We start from the raw sequence: 19468 nt of genomic DNA, 5'->3' as shown, positions 1-19468 counted from the left end.
ACACTCATGGGCCTTTGGCTGGGCCGTTTATGCAAATATCTAGTGGGCTGATGGACTTTGTACTAGTAATTGTCCGAATTTTCGGTCAAGGTGGGGCCGACAAGCTCCTTTGAAAGTGACGTGGATGATGGACAAAACTGAGTTGTGACAAATATTTTTGAGGGCGTAAATACATAAAGTGGATATTACAAATTTGATAAATTAACTTTCAAAATGTTCTCTGAAATGCTAATGAAGAAATTTGTACCATTTAAAAGTTTGACAAAACGTATATGCCATAATGGGATGGTCATATCTTAAGAAGATAATGGGTCTAAACCTCTGTCAAAAAAATCCAATCCTACCAACGTTGAGTAGTAGATATCATCAAATTTTAGTCTCTACCGTGAAAAAAATACCTATAACGTAGGCTTGGTCATTTTTGGCACCGAAAGTCTGATTTTTTTTTTTAATTTTAGAGAGGGCCGAAAGTCTGATTAGTGAGTCACAGATGTTGACTCGGCGAAAACCTGACAAGCTGAAATTCTTTGAAACCAGCGTGTTTTGTGATGAAGCTAAAGAGGATTAGCCACCGCACATGTGGATGTTAACCCATAAGCACATCGTGCAACTCACCAATCCTTATCGTTCACGACAAAAGCATGCAAGCTTCCTTGGGTCCAACTTTTTTTAAAAGCATGCAAGCTTTAGCTTGCCAAACAGAGTCAGAGGGAGATTAGAGAACGCAATATTAGTCAAGGAGGATTCCTGAACCGAAGCCGCTATGCGTGGAAACGCCTAGGAAGTTTTGTTGACAACTTGACATAATCATGATAATGACATGCTAATGATCATTCATGTGAAGATGACATTTCACCCGGAAAGCCTTTATAAGAGACCTCAGGGTAATCATCCAACATTCTTAGTTCCCATTGCTCACATTTCTATCTGTCTCCCTGATCCAGCCTTCCCTCTGTTGAGATATCCACAGTTTCAACACTTCTTCAGATGGCTCAGGTATGCTGCAATCGATGGCTTCTTCCACCTCCTCCTTGATTTCTGAACCTTGCTTTTGGTGGTTTTTTTTCTTCTACTGAAATTCAAGATCTTCAAGCTGAAAGAACTTATGGATGTGTTCGTCATTTGTAGCAGAAGGTGGTGCTCAAGGTTCCAACCATGACTGACGACAAGACGAAGCAGAAAGCGATCGAAGCCGTCGCAGATATCTACGGTAAACGATTAGCGCAACCTTTCTTGATTGTTCTTTGCAGTTTGGATTACACATGCGAGTACTGAAAGACTGAAATAAGTATATGCTTTTGTCTCGACTCTATGAAAATCAATTCAGCTAAGAGAGACTGAAATGGTTTATTTCAGAGACTGCGATCATCTTGTTTGATTCCATTTTAGTTTCAATCGCCATTCATTGTTCAACATCTCATATAATTATTCAGTAAGATAGCTTTACAACCAATCAATAACTGGATTCTTGTGAGAAAGAAACATCGTTAGGTGGAGTTCGATTGTGATACCTGATCAGACTCGGTGACCTGAGTCAAGCAGTAGGTCGTCCACATGGAATATTATTATAGATTGATAGGTGAAGAGAATCAAAATTCAAATGGTTCGTCCTTGTGTTTCATGCAGAGAGTTGGTGCAGATTGGCACCTCTGAATAAGTGGATTGGTTATGACTTATGCTGACATGAATAGCATGATTAATTGGAAAAACTAGTCCAAATCCAACCACTGAAGTGACTGAAACTTATTTTTAAAAATGAATCAGCTCTGATCAGATAGAATGGAGCATCATCCATCATTTCTTCTGGGTTGCAGGTATTGATTCGATAGCTGCAGACCTCAAGGACAACAAGATGACCATCATAGGCGACATGGACACCGTCGCGATCGCGAAGAAGCTGAGGAAGATCGGCAAGATCGACATCGTTTCTGTTGGACCTGCCAAGGAAGAGAAGAAGCCAGAGAAGAAGGAAGAAAAGAAAGAGGAGAAGAAAGAAGAGAAGAAAGAGGAGAAGAAGGAAGAGAAGAAAGATAAGAAATGAAGCAACTCGTCTCGAAGCCAATATCATCACGCAAACGGCAAAACAAAAAGCTTGATTCCCCTCCTGAGTGCTGTCCCTGTTTCGAAATGATCATTTTGTACACTGTATACACCACAGCTACAGAAATCAAACCTTTTTGCACATCACGTCGAACGTTGTTTTCTCATCGTGTTTACCACAGGATACAAGAAAGAGAAAATACTGAGAATGTGATGGCAACTTGCAAGTCATCTCATCAGATATTCAGATCCATGATTAGCTGCAGATAATTTACTTAAGAGCATCACCGAGCTGACTGATGGAATGACAATTTGAGCAATGGAAATCTGACAAAGACCCTGCACCGTTCTCTGATTATGGCGAGAAGGAGATGGGTAACCCATGTCGCCATGTAACAAAAACAGGACATTTGGCACAGAGAAGTATGATCTCTGTTTTTTTTTTTTTCCTTCCTTCCTGTGAAGAGAGTTAAGTGTCAACTAGCCATGCATGAACCTTGATAACAAAAACAATCCCAGCTACGAATGGATGTCAGTATCTCACCAAAATGCACACAGCTTACCTTTCTTGACAGTGGCAATGGAACATTACCATCGATTAGGATTTATGGAAAGAAACAACGTGAGAGCAACATCACTGTCAGGATCAATTGAGCCAAACACATGCGGAGAAAATTGCTTCTGATGCATTCTGCACAACGTGGTCGTGTGCATGAAAGTGTGAACAAGCACGAAAAATGGCATTGACGATCAGAAGAAATTCAAAATTTCAGGTGAGAGCAACATGTATCAGATGAGAACAAATCCAGATGGAGTTTTCTCTTCAGAAATTGCAGAACATTCAGGAAAAGGAAAGTCACATAGCGTGCTTTTTTATCGGAGAAAGCAAGGCGACGAGGGGCGGCGGCGACCGGGGAATCGAGAGATGACGGGGCAGAGTCTACCCGCGGAGCGGATGCAACGCAGTCGTCGCCGTCGCCCATCGGCAGGAGCCATGGCGATTCCGGCGGTCCAAAACAAGAGGGGGGGCTATTTGAAATTTTTTGGATCGCTACCCGAGTGAGGAGATTTTCCGTAAAACAGCAGTAAACCGTCTGAAGTATCCCTCCCCCTCCCGCTAATCGGAGTTATCTTTAGCCGCCGTAGTAGTTTTTCTCTTTTTTCATTCCTACAGTTTTATTCGTCTTTTTTTCTGATTAATTGCGTTGTGTAAAAAAGAAAACTCTTCTAACTTCTAATGTACTGACAGGCAATTTTTTTCGCATTCGTGAAAACCGTCTGAAGTAGCCGTTGGATAGGAGACACGTCAAAGAAGCCCTCACATTATCGTTTTTATATTAGAGAAATTTCATAGTCGTTAAGAAAATACCTCAAGGTACCTAAGTTTTATCCTAAATTTTTTTAAATACCTCAAAATACTTAGTACTTGTGGGTACCAATTTTTACACTAAAAAGTGTGGTATCTCCCGGTATATTTTTAAGAATGATAAAATTATCCTTCGTATTAATCTTTCACCTACCTCCGAATCTTTGACCGTCGACGAAGCCGTTGGCAGCGAACTCCATCGAACCAAGCCACGAGGGAGGGAAGGGTCGGGCGTTCTCCAATGTGTGGCCATGAATCGCGCAAAGACATGGGGGAAGAGGGTCCCTGCCTTGGCGGAGATTTCGGTGTTCAGACTTCGGAACGATGTTGGAGAGGAGAGGGTGATAAACACCGCGGCTGGTGCGGCACGGTTGGAGGACGGCATACCAACCTCTACTCTGCAGTCTGCACTTGTTAGCGGCGGCGACGACCACAAGGACGATGACAAACAAGGATGGTTGAAGCCTCCTTGTTGGTTAGGGGTGCACGTTCGGTCAGACACAAAAATTTGATCTCGGCTTCCAGTTTTTTAATTTTTTTTATCATCTAAGACATAAGATGGGTCGGTTTTGAAAAATAATGAAGATAAGAAAATCTCGGTCATGACCAAAATAAAATTTCAAAATATCCTAAATAATAAGGCAAAATCCCTAATAATTTATAGAAAAAAATCATACGCATAAAACACACACGAAAATACCAGATTGACTCTCTTCACTGCCATGGATCATAGATCGAAGCATAGGAGGTTAAAATTCAGTTTAATTAGGTTGTTGGACCTTAATAGGCCTATTGGCCTATTGTGTCAAAATTCAGTTTGTTCTATTTATTTGGTTAATCAAATGTACTAACTAAATTAACCGAATAAAATTTGGTCATTTAATACCTGAGATCGAACTAGTGACATAATTTCTTAGTCTTGATCCGAGTATTTTCAGTTCGGTCTTTTTTTCTCACCTATGGGGTTGTAGTGCAGTAGTGCTAACCAAGTTGAATGCATAAACCGTTTGCTTGTTGAAATTATTCAGCTGTGCCACCTGACATAGTGAATAACTCGACTCAACTGCATATACGGAGTATTTGATTTGTTCCCAATATCGGTGAGTGGAATGGTGATGTTCTTCAATACTCCATATGTCCCATAGAACCAAACTAGAATCAGGTGTGACACATATTATACTAGGTTGTCTATTCAGATTTATAATACTAAGATACTCTATCCGTATTTTAATGTATGACGCCGTTGACTTTTCGACCAACGTTTGACCATTCGTCTTATTCAAAATTTTTGTGCAAATATGAAAATATCTATGTCATCCTTAAAACATTTGATGATGAATCAAGTTACAATAAAATAAATGATAGTTACATAAACTTTTTGAATAAGACGAATGGTCAAACGTTAGATAAAAAAGTTAACGGCGTCATACATTAAAATATGGAGGTAGAATATCATATCCGATTCTATGTTTTTTTTACGGAACGGAGGGAGTAAGATTTTAAATATTACTATGTACCACCCAAATCTGTTTGTATTGATTAGCTATGAGTATGAACACACACTTATAGGGATTTCTGTAATTAATCACTCATTTTGGTCCTCGGCTGATCCAGGCCAACGAGCTCTACACTGTACTACAACATGGCCAAAAATTACTATCCGATGTCGGTCGTGAAAGATCTTCATGATCGGTATAACTTTTCAACAAACTATCGGTCAACAATTCCTATTTCAGGGACACACTATAGGTCGGTAGTTATCTAAAGATTTTCTGATGAACCATGGGTCAGTAATTCCTCTATTGGAGATTTTGCATTAGTGATTAGTGACTCCATAGCAGCTTCTGACGAACCCCGAAGATTTTATGTGTAATATACAAATTATACCTCAATTTTCATTTCAATTTGTTAAACGGTATATTTCTCTCTATATATAGAAATTGCTTTCTTTTTCTGGTAAAATATATAAATTGCTTTCAAATATCATATAAATTTATTTTTAAGTTTGAAATAATCATAATAAAAAAACATAAATATTAGGGAAGGATATAATATCAACTAAATAAAATGGGCGAGACTTCGAACGCAAACCGGCTAACCCAACAACTCGTGGAGCTAGCAAAAAAACCTGTAAGTGTTTCTTTCAATTAATTATAAATCATGCTATGTTTTCTTTTTTGATGAAAAAACAATCATGCGGTATGTTTTCTTTACATGCATGCACCTAAATCTGAAACGGGTTCGAACGGGGCCATAGGCAGCCAGCTTCACTGATTATGGGTCTGAAACATACTCCTACACTGCAAGGTCACTTACATCGGCCGGGCTCTGCATCAATTAATGATTCCATTTGTCCGCAGCGAGCGATGGCCTAGCGAGCACCTACCAACGGACCAACCAACTCCATTAACCACCTGTAGAACGATCGAATGCAGTCCATATACATGCCCATATCCCCGCCGGTCGGATTAACTGATGACCATCTCGACCGATTATGGGTATCGCGGTACAATTGTCAATCGGTCAATCCTCCCTGTCAAGTGTTTATATTCTTTAACTTCCGGACAGGCCAGCTACGGTTCAAACATTGATCGATCAGGTAGTTATTAACGTGGCGTTTCGCACTCTATAGCTCAAACTCGACGAGAAATTAACGCGAAACAGATGGGAATTTATCGCACGTACATTACTGCAATTTAATCCGTATATCTGAATATCAGCTATAGATGAGGTGAGTCGAACTCGTTATGAATTGCTAGCTAAGGTCGTGCCCATACTGACGCGTGGCGTCGTACGTGGCGGAAGCAGCCGGGCCACGTTTGCAGCGGGAGCGGCGCGCGGCGATGAGAGGCGGAGCGCCTATAAATACGCAGCGAACTGCTCGTAGATAGCTTCAGTACACTACAGCTCGCTCGCAAGCTAGGTAGCTTCAGTAGCTGGAGGATGATGATGATGATGAGGAAGGTCTTGGTGTTGGTGTTGGCGGTGGCGATGGTGGCGTCGGGCGGCGGCGGCGTGGTGGGTGTGGCGGGGGCGGGTTGCAACGCGGGGCAGCTGACGGTGTGCGCGGGGGCGATCGCGGGCGGGGCGCGGCCGACGGCGGCGTGCTGCTCCAGCCTGCGGGCGCAGCAGGGTTGCTTCTGCCAGTTCGCCAAGGACCCGCGCTACGGGCGCTACGTCAACAGCCCCAACGCCCGCAAGGCCGTCTCCTCATGCGGCATCGCCCTCCCCACCTGCCACTGATCCATCCATCCATCGTCTCCTACTCTTTTATTTTGTGATGTGGTACGGTGTACGTGTTCGTAGTATTGTCTTGGCGTCATCTCGTCACGACGCGTATATGCATGCGCAGTGCGGCTTTTGAATAAAAGGGGATCGACCGATGTTATGTGCTTGGGTGGTCAGTTCGCGGTTGGCTGACTTGCCTATGTATACATGTCGTCGTGTGTTACAGATATATATAAACTCGATCGATCGATCCGATTGATATTCTCAAGATCTGACATGCATGTTGCTCGGCTAGCTCATGGGTACATATGTGCGCCTTGTCCTTCCCTAATTCTCTTATAGGTAAGGATGCAAGCAGGGCCGGTCACGGATCGATTTGCTTGTTTGGTTTAAAATCAAATTTTATTCTATCATATTGAAGTTACCAAAATTTTGAATTAGCAAAAAGTAGCATCAAACCAAGCAAGCGTTTACTTCCAGGCCACCGCCGAGCGTCCCAATCTCCCAGACATGCGGACTCCGTAGACCGTACGTACGCCAACGCCACCGAGCACAAGAGCTCGCGTTCGCGCCGTCGCGCACAGCGGCACAGGCGCGGCGCGGCGCAACGCAACGCCACATACTAATTGGGCCGGAACGGTACTGCCAGCCACGTGTTGCCTATACCATTTGGGCTGGAACTGTACTTCCAGTTACTTGCGGCCCATACCAAACTAGGCTGGAATCACGGATGTCGGGCCCATAATAGTTAGGCCGGAACCGTACTTCCAGGAAGGAACGTGCGGATGGGCCGGAACGAGATACTGATAGCTATGTGGGCCATTGGGGAAGGCCGCGTACAGGTTGTGGCCCGCCTGTCAGTGGGCTGTTTGGGCTACCACTTGACTGCTCTTTTTGTAGGCAAAAGTACAAATGGCTTATCAAATTTACTACTTCAGCAACTTGACCATATTTGACCAAAGTTTGGTTTTTTAAAAAAAATTTTACAAAAGTCTTGTATTTTTTTCAATAGTTTGAGTGTGTATGTTGAATCGAGAAGCTGTACTTTGAAGAATGTGAGTTAATTTGGGCTTGGTACCTTTATATGTGATGAGGCAAAAGTATGCTTACAAAAAACTTCTCTCTTACCGTACCAGCTGGCCCCAAATAGCGTGACAAAGTGCAGCAAGTAAACAAAGTACTTCACAGTTCACATTACTTTCAACACCCTGCATCCTTTTAGAGAGAGAGAGAGAGAGAGAGAGAGAGAGAGAGAGATTCTATACCTGTACATGTATGACGAGGTATCTGATGGGTCAGCATATACAGAGAGAGAGAGAGAGAGAGAGAGATTCTATACCTGTACATGTATGACGAGGTATCTGATGGGTCAGCATATACACTACTCAAGTACTGCTAGCTAGGGATCAAGCTGCGGTACCAACCGCATCATGATAATCAAGCAAGTACTGTGTGGCGACAGATTAAATCGTAATTATGTGCTAATCCTACATCAGGTGGGCTCGATTGAGGAGACATCCTAACTGTTAGGTGGTGGTGATCGATATAGGATCAGAGCTGGCAACCAACACCAACACCATGATATGATATCACAAAAGAGCCATATATACACATCGATCGTCAATTCGTCAATCGTCATCCATCACACACACAGCCCCAATTCGCTGTCCATCGTCCCTGTCGTTGGCCATGCACAAAGCTAGCTATTGCTACCTCCAGCTGATTCATATATTTGCTTCGTTTCTAAGGTTAGATCAACAAATGCATCCACATTTAGTGATATTCTTTGCAGTTTGAGTATCTTAATCATGCACCAACATTAATATTATTAACGTACAGAATCAGCGATCGAACTGCAGGTTAATTAGCTTATTAGATATTGCAGCAGTTTCTTCAGAAAGTTGATCGTACTGATCGATGATACCGGTTTGCTGATCTTATTTTAAGTTTAGTTGCACGTACTAGTGTGTTGAGTTGAGCTGTTGTCGTCCTGGAGGAGCATCAACGTACGGGAAACTAAAGATTTGTTACATTCTTTTCTTCTGAAAATAAAAGGTAAGAACAGCTAACAAGGCACTACTAGCTAGCTACAGGTTCGTAATTAATATTGTAGTTGTATGCGAAGTAGATTGAATATATAAAGGGGACAGATTGTCAAACAAAAGTAGGTAATTATCGTTCCACCATACTAAGTACTAGAGTACCTAACTTCAGTATCTTCTTGGAGTACAAATGATTAATTGATGATTCTCACAAGATTAAACTAAAGGTCTCAGAAGATTAAAGGCCACCTGGCATATTAGAGTACTCTATACTGATACAGTTAATTAATCAGGTGCTTGCCAGCCATGAATGGACCATGCATGGTTACTCGATAGTACTACTGAACTGAGCTAAGCTCAGACAATCCCATGCATCTAAGCTCAGACAATCCCATGCATGTTGCACAGTTGCAATCTCCATGGATACATAGATGGGGCTACCTCACTTTAATTACTGTTCCAGAAGTATGAGGATGTGAAGGTTGTATTAGACGACCTAAATCAAGCGGCAAATATGCGAGAGAGCTGTGTGCTAGCTATGCATGGAGCCGGCCCATGGCAACGACTAACAACCTGGAACATCAAAGATGGCGGCTGTCATTGGACCCAGGCTCGTAAAGCGGCTTAATTGGTTGGCTCTAGCCTCTGCCCTCTAGAGAGATGCATGCCAAGACGACATGACGCGCACCCAGCACCAAATTATTAATACCATGATTAATTAATATTTAATAATAATATATGTTCTTCTTCTTTAGCTACTAATTAATCAATCACACAATTAAATTAACGTATAAACGTACAACCCCTGGCTCGATCGAATGAACGAATGTATCTCTAATCCTGGTGTGTTGAATAGCGATGCGGCCTTTATATTACGTACCAGCTCACCGCCTGCCTGGAACAGTACGTTGTCCATCACAATTGCTAATTAACTAAGACACCCTTCCTTGATTGTGACACTAGCACGACGCACTTTCCTCTATATACATATACATATATCCTCCTTCTGTCCAGCTAACGGTTTATATGCTTAGCTAGCTGTTTGTTTTGGCGATACCATTTGCATTGCTTGCCCAGCATCGTCGTCGTCGTCGTCGGGAGCAAGGAGGAGGAGAGACCATCGATCTTGATTGATTAATTTGGAGCTAGCTAGATGGCGGAGGAGGCGAAGAAGGTGGAGGTGACCAAGGACATCGCCGAAGAGAAGGCGGTGGTGCCGCTGCCGACGCCGCCGGCCACCGAGCACGACGACTCCAAGGCCATCGTCCTCGTCAAGGGTACGTAGACCAACCTCTAGATCTAGTGATCATCTCCGTGCATGGCCACTCGCAGTTTCAGCTGCTTTCATCTCAGCTAGTTTAAGTTCTAGTGATTTTCTTTTAAAATGAATTTTTAAGTTCTAGTACTTGCCAAATATTATCCGTGGTGAAATGTGTATGATATGATGCGCGTGTTCTGCTAAAAAAAAGACACGAATATTAGAGAATGATCTATTATCAAATAATTAGAAGAGGTGAGACTTCGAACTCAGATCGTCTAACCCACCAATTTGTGAAGCTAGCCGAAACATCATGGGTGTTTCCTGCTCCATATATACCAGCAGGACACACTGATTATTGTTCATATGGTTTCAGTTAATTTCGCTCGTTCGATTATATGTGACTTGATTTGGTCTTTCATACAGTAGAAATTGCTTATACTTGAGTTTGGATATCGTTTGATTTGATCGTGCTCATGCTTTTATCTAGATGGGATTTTCAAGAGTTCTCCTTTATCCGGTACTGATTTAAACCTGATTTCAGAAGAAGAAAAAAACGAGTTCAAACATTGAACTAGTAACACTTAGGCTTCACAAGTTAAAACAAACTGCTACTGCACAATTCAAATATAAATGGCAAATCAACGATCAAGTACCAAACTATCATTCCGAGAAACACCAAGGGTCTTTTGGCTAGCTACATAAGGTGATCGGCTACTGTACCCCCGGTGTTCCCTCTAAAAAAAAGGTGGTTGGCTAGACGACCTGGGTTCGAAGCCTGACCCTTTAATTTTTAATTATTAGATATTAGGTCATTCCCTAATATTTGCGTTTCTTTTTTTTCCAAACTATCATTTTACTTGCTTATACTAGTACTGAGTAAACCTGAATGAATTCATTCTGAATGCTGACATGTCCTTTCTTCTGTCCCACCAGAAGCTGAGGCTACAGGAGGTTCAGCTGAAAGAGGTACTAACAAAGAATTGATCATCTGAACTCTCATTTTAGCCAGCAAAAAACACTTCAGGCTCATGCTTACTTATGTGCTCATCATTTAATTTGCCCATTCTTCAGATGCTTATCTCGCAAAAATTGTGTCGGAGAAGAGATTGGTACTGATCAATGCCTGGGAGGAAAGCGAGAAAGCTAGAGCAGAGAACAGGTACTATATCAAAACATTATCTTAAAAAAGGTACCATATCAAAATGCTAGCATTTAATTGGTGGTTGCTTAAAAGCAAAAAAAGAATTAATCAGGGTACTGTAGTACGTTATTACTGACATGGCACATCACCTCTTTCACTGGTTAGCCAAATTCGATGGAGATCTATTCTTACGGTGCACTCAAAGTACTACCTTTCATATCTGACGTTGCATTCACAACAACCAACCAAGAACCAACCTGAAATGCTGATGAAACTTCTTTCTGTCTCTGTCATTTTCCCTTTTTCTGAAACAATTACAGGGCGGCCAAGAAGCTGTCATACATCACTTCATGGGAGAATGCAAAGAAAGCAGAGATGGAGGCTGAGCTGAAAAGGATCGAGGTAGACAGAACGATCACCACTCCTAATTATATTTGGTGTGAGTTTTTAACAGTTATTAATAACTAGCTGTTCAGTAACAATAACAATTTGGGTTACTCCGTGGCTGCAGCAAGAACTGGAGAAGAAGAAGGCGGCGTACGAAGAGAAGCTGAAGAACAAGCTGGCATTGCTGCACAAGACGGCGGAGGAGAAGAGGGCGCTCACCACGGCGAAGCGTGGCGAGGAGCTGATCATGGCGGAGGAGATGGCCGCCAAGTACCGTGCAAAGGGCGAGGCTCCGACGAAGCTGTTCGGGCTCTTGAAAGCCTGAGAGAAATCATGAGGAGTTCATCATACATATATGCTGGGATTTGGTGTTGTTGATTAGTCTGTGAACTTACAGAAATTTGTGTATGTGCAATGCATGGCATCCGTGTTTGCGTCGTGTGTATGTCGTCTAATTGAAGGGCCATTTGGTTTGTATTTTGTCAGTTGGGTGGTTTGATTTCTGGTGCGTTTTGTAAAGGAATTGTGTATATGCATAGGGGAGTGCAGGCAGGGGATGATGGATTATGAATACGCTTATTCTTTCATGAAGATTTGTTAGTAATTAAACATTCGTTAATTGTTGTATTTTTTTCAAAATAACTGCTTAGGTTGCTCCTTTTTCTCTGTTGAAATATAGCACTTTCTTATGCCTAACCCTTCGGCCATCGCTCATGAACGGACCAACTACTAGAGACACGTATATTCTTGTAGTCTGATGGATAATGAATAAGTTTATTCGTTCATGAAGATATGTTACTAATTAAACATTCGTTAATTGCCGCGTATTTTTCAAAAGAGGAGTTTTATGTTGCTCCTTTCTTTGTTGAAACAGCAAATGAGACTTTTTGATGTATAACGCTTTGGTCCATCTTGTACTGCAAAAACAACGATCCAAGGGAGTTGGGGAGTAAAACTCCGAACCCCCCAATTCATCATCATTGTTTTTTTCAGGCCTGTCAGCACATAAATTAAAAAAGAAAACGAACGCAAGGGTCGGGGTTTTAATCTCCGACCCCTATTGACCAAGATTTTTCTCTCTCATTTATCAATGCTGCTTCCCCATCTGATCATTTTTTTTCGAGTTATCTGAATATCGTCGGTAACAAATGTATATCTCCCGAAACGAGTGAAAGGTGATGTGATAAATTGACTCATTCCATGATCGATTCGCGATTTCACAATCCCATTTGGTAGAGAAGTGATAAATCGATGCCTGCAACTGTAATGTGAACTTTGCAACTACGCAAGGGGTTCAGAGAATAAAACTCCGACACTCTTTGACCTCGATTTTTTTTTTCTCTCAAGCATCAATGGTGTTTCCCCATCTGAAGTTTTTTCAGTTATCTGAACATCTGTTAGTGATAGAAACTTATACCTTTTTCCTCAACGATTCCACAATCACATTTGCCATATAATTGATAATAAATCAGGGCATGACATGTCACATATCCTTTAACCGATCGTACTATACCAGTATACCTGAAACAAAACAGCACACATAACATTCCAACTCTAATCTGAACTTCCCCGCAAAAAGAAAAACTCTAATCTGAACTTGAGCATTCTAAGACGTGGTTTCACCGTCTTGCTCAAAATCTAGTTTTGTCGAGGCATCAACGCCACCACAACACGGTGCTCGCTCCGGTTGACGTGGCCGCCGCCGCCGTGTCGCCATCCGCCGGAACCGGTGGTGGTGGTGGTGCCGCTGCTCCAAGCCGCGACCCTCCAATTTCCCGTTATAAGCAGAGGCATGACGGAAACCTCAGAACCCGCCTCCTAGAGGAGAAAGCGTATATCGGTAACACTTTGCAACTAAAGTGCAAGGGCGACCGCGAATCCGCGATAAAGAATCCGGGGGGACCCACTTGTCAGAGGAAGGGTACAGAGACAGACAAACCGAGGAGGAGGAGGAGGGCCCACCAGCCACCACGGCGGCGGCGGCGCCATCACCAACCCACACCCACACCTACTACTACGACGACACAAGTAGTGGTCGTCGAATCCGCGGCGGCGCTCGCCTGAGCTTGCGCTGCACCCGCACGCGGCATATGCCTCACCGCCCTCACCTGGCTCAGCTCCGCCGCCTCCTCCTCCTGCCTTGCTCCTCCGTCCCCGTCCCCGTCCCCGCCCGCCGCCTCTCCTCCCCTCGCGCCATGGCCTCCTCCTCCGTCTCCGCCGCCGCCGCCGCCGCGCAGGCAGGTAAGCAACGCCACGCCCTGATTTTGTGCTGCTGCTGCTGCTTCGATTGATGGGGTTGGCTGGTGGTGGATACTGGATTGAGTCGATTCGTGGGGCGTAGGTGGTGCTGTGGCGGCAGCGGAGTACGAGGACGTGATGGGGCGGCTCTCCTCGCTCATCACGCAGAAGGTGCGGGCGCACAGCGGCAACCGGGGAAACCAGTGGGACCTCATGGCGCATTACCTCCAGGTCCATTTCCTCCTCCACTCCCCACTTGTCAAAATAGTATATTAGGATGGCTCATGGCTGGTTGTTTGATTTGATCGGGTGGATTTTGTTGCTTGCCGCGGTTCGCGCAGATTCTGGAGCTGGAGGAGCCGATCGCGCGGATGAAGGTGATTCACGTTGCCGGGACCAAAGGAAAGGTACTAACTCACTGATGATCAGCTCTAGCTAGAAAGCTGGATGTTGTGTGGTTTCCATTTGGGTGAATAGTGTTTAGAGAGTAGCGATGCAAGGTGCATAAATCACTAATGGAACATGTCTACGCAGAATCTTAATGCAACCAATCTGCACATTAATGTTTACCTATGCAATAGTTTACTTCTGTTTGGTAATGAAACCAATTAATGTATAATAGCTTATCTTCCTTATGACGTGGAGTTTGAACAACACATGGGCTTTATCTACAGGGTTCAACATGCACATTCACAGAGGCAATCCTGCGATCATGTGGTTTCAGCACAGGGCTGTTCACCTCACCACATTTGATGGATGTCAGGGAGCGATTCCGGCTAAATGGGTAAAATTCCTTTTCATTTTTCTCCTTTACTTATCGTTGACTCTAATGTTGAATTGCTAATGCTTCTCATTTCGATACTTTAGAATAAGCTTCTGGACACACATGTTCTATACCATATCTTTTATGTTATTTGGATAACTATATATTCTGCATTGTACTTAAAATTCCGGCAAATAATTGAATGGACTTGATTTTGCGTGCATCATATCCACCATGTCTTTTATGTTATTTGGATAACTATGTATTTTACTTGTTCTGATCTAGCTCCTAATTGTGAGAGCATCAGGGTGGATATTTCCGAAGAAAAGTTTTTGAAGTACTTCTGGTGGTGCTGGAATAAGCTCAAGGTATATGTCTATCTCTATCTCTGTTGTTTCATATGATGGCACTCTGTGCTGGGCGCTAGCACTGATGAAAAACAACGACGAAATAAATGATACCAGGAACCTGTGCATTTCCTCTTTGTGTTTTTCTGCTGCTTTCGTTATCAAAACTTCTAGATGATGATGTACATGGGTGTACTTTCAGGAGAAGACTGATGATGATATTCCCATGCCAACCTACTTCAGATTCCTTGCATTGTTAGCATTCAAGATATTCTCAGCTGAACAGGTGAGATGTTTCTGGGTTGGCTGCTAGGATGCCTCGCAACAACCATGCTTGTTGTAAAATGTAACATCTTCTCCCAATCTTAATAAAATTCGGCCGGGTCACTTCTTCGCCTCCTGCCTGGCAAAAAAGAGATAACAGCAGACACTTCCTGCTTTTAAAATTTTTGTTTTACTGCTTGCATCTGTTTGTACACATAACTTGTTCCTCCATTTTACTTGAATGACATTGTAACTTTATAGGGCTTTAATGTACTAATGTAGTCGCACCAAAGACTTATATCACATATTTCCTTTTTTGAGACTTGGAATGTAGTGGAACCATTTATGATTTTCTGGGTAAACATTATTTGATGTTTTACTCCCTCTTTTCGTGGGTCAAACAGGTTGATGTTGCTGTTCTCGAGGTTGGCCTTGGAGGGAAGTTTGATGCAACTAATGTGGTATGTTCTGTTCTGTTGGGTGCAAGTGTTAATTTCTTTGTAATCGAAATCCAAGACAAACTTGAACTATATGAAAATCTTGTTTGCCCTAAGCTGTTTGCTTCTTCTTTCTTTTCTTTGCGGCCGTCCTTTCATCCCATACAAAAGGTGTGATCACAAAGCAAACTGTACTAGTAGTGTACTAGATATAGTCATTCGGGTCTAACCATATGCTGATGTCTTCTATTTTAATCAGAGTTACAGTTTAGCTTTTGTTTCTTCTGAACATTAATGAATTCATTCAGATCAAGTGCTGCATCCTGACGACTCAAGGCATAAATAATTCAAAATAATAAATGCGTAACAGGTGTATAACTTTGCACATATGCAGGTTGAAGCACCTGTGGTTTGTGGAATAGCTTCCCTTGGATACGACCATATGGAAATTCTTGGTTAGTCATGAAACTGACAGTTGATGTCCCTCTATTACTAGGAAAAGTAGTTTCATGCTTTTGCCATGTGCCCTGTGAGCAGGAAACACACTTGGAGAAATTGCTGGTGAGAAGGCAGGGATTTTCAAGGTCATTTTAACTACTACCCTAACAAAGTCATGCTACAAATTAGGATGAACTGTTATATTATCACTTTTTTCACTTGGACTGTTGCCGATTAAAAGAGAATACGTAGCCAACATTTCTTGATTTTGTTGATTTGCTTGTGGCGTCTGATATCAACAGAAGGGAGTTCCGGCCTACACTGCTCCACAGCCAGAAGAGGCAATGATTGCTCTGAAACAAAGGGCTTCAGAATTGGGTGTATGTTTTATTTTAAACTTGTCCCTTATGTTTTGTAATATTTGTAAACTTGATAGTTAATACAGCTGAAAGCATCTTCTAAAATAAGCTAGTCTGTGCCTTCTGAAGGTTTCACTCCAAGTTGCACATCCTTTGGAACCCCATCAATTAAAGGATCAACATCTTGGACTGCGTGGTGAACACCAATATGTAAATGCTGGCCTTGCAGTTGCATTGGCTAGTACATGGCTTGAGAAGCAAGGACATGTGGAAAGAATACCACTGAACCGAACTGTAAGTCTCAATCAATAATTGTTGCTTACAAAAGTTGGTATGATAATTTCTTTCTGCTCTTATGGAATTTAGGACCCGTTATGATAATTTCTTTCTGCTTTTATGGAATTTAGGACCCGTTACCAGATCAGTTTATTAGTGGGCTGTCAAATGCCTATTTGCAAGGCCGAGCGCAGATCATTACAGATTCACAAGTAAACTCAGGAGAGGAAGATAAAGACTGTTCTTTGGTTTTCTATTTGGATGGGGCTCACAGTCCTGAAAGTATGGAAATTTGTGCTAGATGGTTTAGCCATGTCACTAAGGAGGATAGGACAGTACCATCTTCCATGGTGCAGTCTCAGTCTTGTGGCAACTCTCAAAAGGCATGCCTCACAGTTTCTCTAGTTTCATCTTACTTGAATGGACTTGATTTTGCATGCATCATATCATTGAATCTCCTTTCCCCTTATATGAAAATTTACCTTTGGACCAATCACAGATTCTTCTATTCAATTGCATGTCCGTGAGGGATCCTATGAGGTTGCTTCCGCATCTTCTGGATACATTAACTCAAAATGGTAGGTAAAAATTGCTTGAATGGAAAAATGAAGTCCATATTCACTCATCTATCTAATACTCCCACTTTATAATGTGTACTGGTTGTTTCCACTAACAACTTGAGTTCTGCACAAACTTATTTGTTCACTGTTGATTTCACTTTCAAGTTTAATTTGTTCCTGTTCTTGGTTGAATGTTTGCATTTATTGTTGTTTCATTTTTCCCAGGGGTCCACTTTGACATGGCTCTTTTTGTGCCAAACCAATCACAATACAACAAGCTTGGTACCAATTCATCAGCTCCTGCAGAGCCTGAGCAAATTGATTTGTCATGGCAATTGTCGCTTCAAAGAGTGTGGCAGAAATTACTTCATGGTGATAAAGGTTCTTCTTAACTTGATTACCAATAGACATTCATGTTGTTTCTATTGGTCATATGCAGTTTTCTTGTTGAAACAAGTTACTTTTAGCCTGAAGATGATATCTGAATTTAGAAGCAAACGGTGCAGGTATGAACAACACAAATTCCAGTGAGAACAGTCTGGTTTTTGAATCACTTCCACTGGCAATGGAGTGGCTGAGGACAAATGCCCGACAAAACCGATCAACTTCTTTTCAGGTAGGTGCTTCCATCAAACTATAACCTATAACTTCAGAAATGTTTTCCTTTTTTAAATGCTAGTGTTTCATCCTAATATGTATTCCTGCATTTATAACTAGAGTGCTGTGCTATAGATGGTTACTTTATGTTCACCATCACTGTCCTGTAATCTGTGATATTTTTAGTTTTGGCATATGATCATGTTTATTGAATTTCCTATTTTGCATAAATTCGATTTTTTGGAAACATCGTAACATGTGCGTGCGCAAGCTACTTCCGCACTTGGCGCTGATCCATTTGTGTCTGATACACTGAATTAGGTCCTGGTTACTGGCTCCCTGCATCTCGTTGGTGATGTGTTGAGATTGGTCAAGAAATGATACTTCTTCTTGGAACGATATACACTTAGAAGTTCAAATTGACGCTGAGCCAATTTCGCGGTTTACGTTTGAGATCCCCTGACGGCAACCGGGCGGTTACAGGATACAACAATTTCAATTTCAGGTGTTTTGGATTCTATGCTGACCAGGCAGCGAGCATATCGCGTATACTCTTCTTGTTATGTGTTTCATGGCTCCTTTTTGCCACTAATCCGTATTCTTTACCCAGAAAACTTCAATGCCCATTACAACAAGTAATAAATTGAATACATGAATAAGATGGTGGCAATCATGAATAGGATACACTTTTCTAAGCTTCTGGTGAAGATGTTCGATTCATCCCTGAGGTTCACGTGCATTTAGTCAACTCTGATGAATGCCTAACCAAATACTGATACACATGATTGATGATTTCCATTGATATCACAATGATAGGACACAACTGCGTTTTTCTTCGTTGCACCCGTGTGACATATCTGAGAGGCCAAGACTGCTGTTTCCTACTAACTCTTAAAAAAAGATTAAGACTGCTCTTGTCCTGAATGAAGATGCCATTAGCTCTACTGTTAAGGTTCTTAATCCCATTTGGCATGTTGTCCACATGAAGCCAAATGGTGAGGAAAGCACAATCCAACCCCTCCATGTCACAAAGTTGGCTGGGTTTGTCTTATCAAGAGAGGAAAGCTCCTTGTCGATACAGATGGCCCTCTGCCGCTCTTGTCTGGGTCACAATAAAGTTTTAGCCGGCTATCTCAAAGGATTTAGTTTTTTTTTCCTCCTTTACTTGTTCTTAAAGGATTTAGTTGTTTAGCCTGCAGGCTATAAAGTGAACAACCAAAGACAATTTTCTAGTAAAGGTTTTCTTGTAGCTTCCAGCAGCTAGCTTAGCTCTTAGCTCTTCCCTTCATCTTGGCTCTTCTTGTAGAAGTAGCAAGTTAGCAAGCCTCCTCCATTATGAGCTCATGGTCATGGAGCGTGAGACTTACGGTTCTCACTCTCACTCTCCTGGGAGCAGAGCTGGCAGGCATCCGCCATGGCCGCCGAATAATCCCGAGCTTAGAAGGGGACTCGCCGTCGCCGTCGCCGGCGAGTAAGGGCTACGGCCTTTTGACGGAGGAGATGGCGGCGCCGCCCGGCCATTACTACAGCAGCAGGCGCATGATGCAGGAGGAGGAGGAGGAGGATCATGGTGTGTCTGCGTCCAAGCGGGTGGTGCCGGAGGGCCCAAACCCACTGCACAACTGATCGATCGATCGAGGTAATGTTTGTGTTTATCACTGCAGAAGTGCAGAAACTGATCAATCAGCGGACGAGTATGTATAGCGAGCTTGTATTGTAATCGA

At 42.6% G+C, this 19468-nt stretch overlaps 4 protein-coding genes across 6 annotated transcripts; all 4 read left to right on the top strand.

The window, feature by feature from the left end:
• The first annotated feature begins 868 nt into the window (after positions 1-868).
• Positions 869-2271, top strand: LOC127767768 (heavy metal-associated isoprenylated plant protein 39-like). 2 transcript variants are annotated; one of them, XM_052293207.1, is made up of 3 exons: positions 869-996; positions 1129-1210; positions 1815-2271. In XM_052293207.1, the coding sequence occupies exons 1-3, from the start codon at positions 988-990 to the stop codon at positions 2039-2041; spliced, it is 318 nt and encodes a 105-aa protein (XP_052149167.1). In that variant the 5' UTR covers positions 869-987; the 3' UTR covers positions 2042-2271. The 2 variants fall into 2 exon arrangements, with proteins under 2 accessions (XP_052149167.1, XP_052149168.1); XM_052293208.1 differs by having other exon boundaries at positions 891-996; positions 1132-1210.
• A 4050-nt stretch (positions 2272-6321) lies between these two features.
• Positions 6322-6887, top strand: LOC127768340 (non-specific lipid-transfer protein 2). The gene has a single exon (XM_052293896.1). The coding sequence runs from the start codon at positions 6350-6352 to the stop codon at positions 6647-6649; it is 300 nt and encodes a 99-aa protein (XP_052149856.1). The 5' UTR covers positions 6322-6349; the 3' UTR covers positions 6650-6887.
• Positions 6888-9658: 2771 nt separating this feature from the next.
• On the top strand, positions 9659-12056 carry LOC127765602 (remorin-like). Its single transcript, XM_052290539.1, has 5 exons — positions 9659-9953; positions 10871-10903; positions 11009-11096; positions 11399-11480; positions 11590-12056. Exons 1-5 carry the CDS (start codon positions 9830-9832, stop codon positions 11788-11790), a joined length of 528 nt encoding a protein of 175 aa, XP_052146499.1. The 5' UTR covers positions 9659-9829; the 3' UTR covers positions 11791-12056.
• A 1326-nt stretch (positions 12057-13382) lies between these two features.
• On the top strand, positions 13383-18990 carry LOC127765068 (folylpolyglutamate synthase-like). Of its 2 annotated transcripts, none has more exons than XM_052289868.1 (16): positions 13383-13706; positions 13807-13934; positions 14045-14110; positions 14378-14487; positions 14774-14834; positions 15016-15099; positions 15482-15538; positions 15909-15969; positions 16052-16098; positions 16255-16332; positions 16441-16605; positions 16719-16970; positions 17087-17165; positions 17373-17519; positions 17654-17763; positions 18066-18990. In XM_052289868.1, exons 1-16 carry the CDS (start codon positions 13556-13558, stop codon positions 18123-18125), a joined length of 1656 nt encoding a protein of 551 aa, XP_052145828.1. In that variant the 5' UTR covers positions 13383-13555; the 3' UTR covers positions 18126-18990. The 2 variants fall into 2 exon arrangements, with proteins under 2 accessions (XP_052145828.1, XP_052145827.1); XM_052289867.1 differs by having other exon boundaries at positions 13384-13706; positions 17373-17528.
• Positions 18991-19468: the final 478 nt, after the last annotated feature.

This window comes from Oryza glaberrima, chromosome 3 (genome assembly GCF_000147395.1).
Source record: "Oryza glaberrima chromosome 3, OglaRS2, whole genome shotgun sequence".
In the NCBI taxonomy this organism is placed as follows: domain Eukaryota; kingdom Viridiplantae; phylum Streptophyta; class Magnoliopsida; order Poales; family Poaceae; genus Oryza; species Oryza glaberrima.
This window is presented reverse-complemented; position numbering and strand designations above follow the sequence as displayed.

Excerpts from the sequence above, each read along its gene's own strand:
- LOC127767768 (XM_052293207.1), top strand. Across the intron at positions 1,211-1,814 it reads AGCCGTCGCAGATATCTACG|GTATTGATTCGATAGCTGCA; the intron begins GTAAACGATTAG and ends TCTGGGTTGCAG.
- LOC127768340 (XM_052293896.1), top strand. The coding sequence starts at position 6,350 with ATGATGATGATGATGAGGAAGGTCTTGGTGTTGGTGTTGGCGGTGGCG.
- LOC127765602 (XM_052290539.1), top strand. The coding sequence starts at position 9,830 with ATGGCGGAGGAGGCGAAGAAGGTGGAGGTGACCAAGGACATCGCCGAA. Across the intron at positions 10,904-11,008 it reads AGGAGGTTCAGCTGAAAGAG|ATGCTTATCTCGCAAAAATT; the intron begins GTACTAACAAAG and ends CCCATTCTTCAG. Across the intron at positions 11,481-11,589 it reads CTGAGCTGAAAAGGATCGAG|CAAGAACTGGAGAAGAAGAA; the intron begins GTAGACAGAACG and ends CCGTGGCTGCAG.
- LOC127765068 (XM_052289867.1), top strand. The coding sequence starts at position 13,556 with ATGCCTCACCGCCCTCACCTGGCTCAGCTCCGCCGCCTCCTCCTCCTG. Across the intron at positions 14,111-14,377 it reads TTGCCGGGACCAAAGGAAAG|GGTTCAACATGCACATTCAC; the intron begins GTACTAACTCAC and ends CTTTATCTACAG. Across the intron at positions 14,835-15,015 it reads GGTGCTGGAATAAGCTCAAG|GAGAAGACTGATGATGATAT; the intron begins GTATATGTCTAT and ends GTGTACTTTCAG.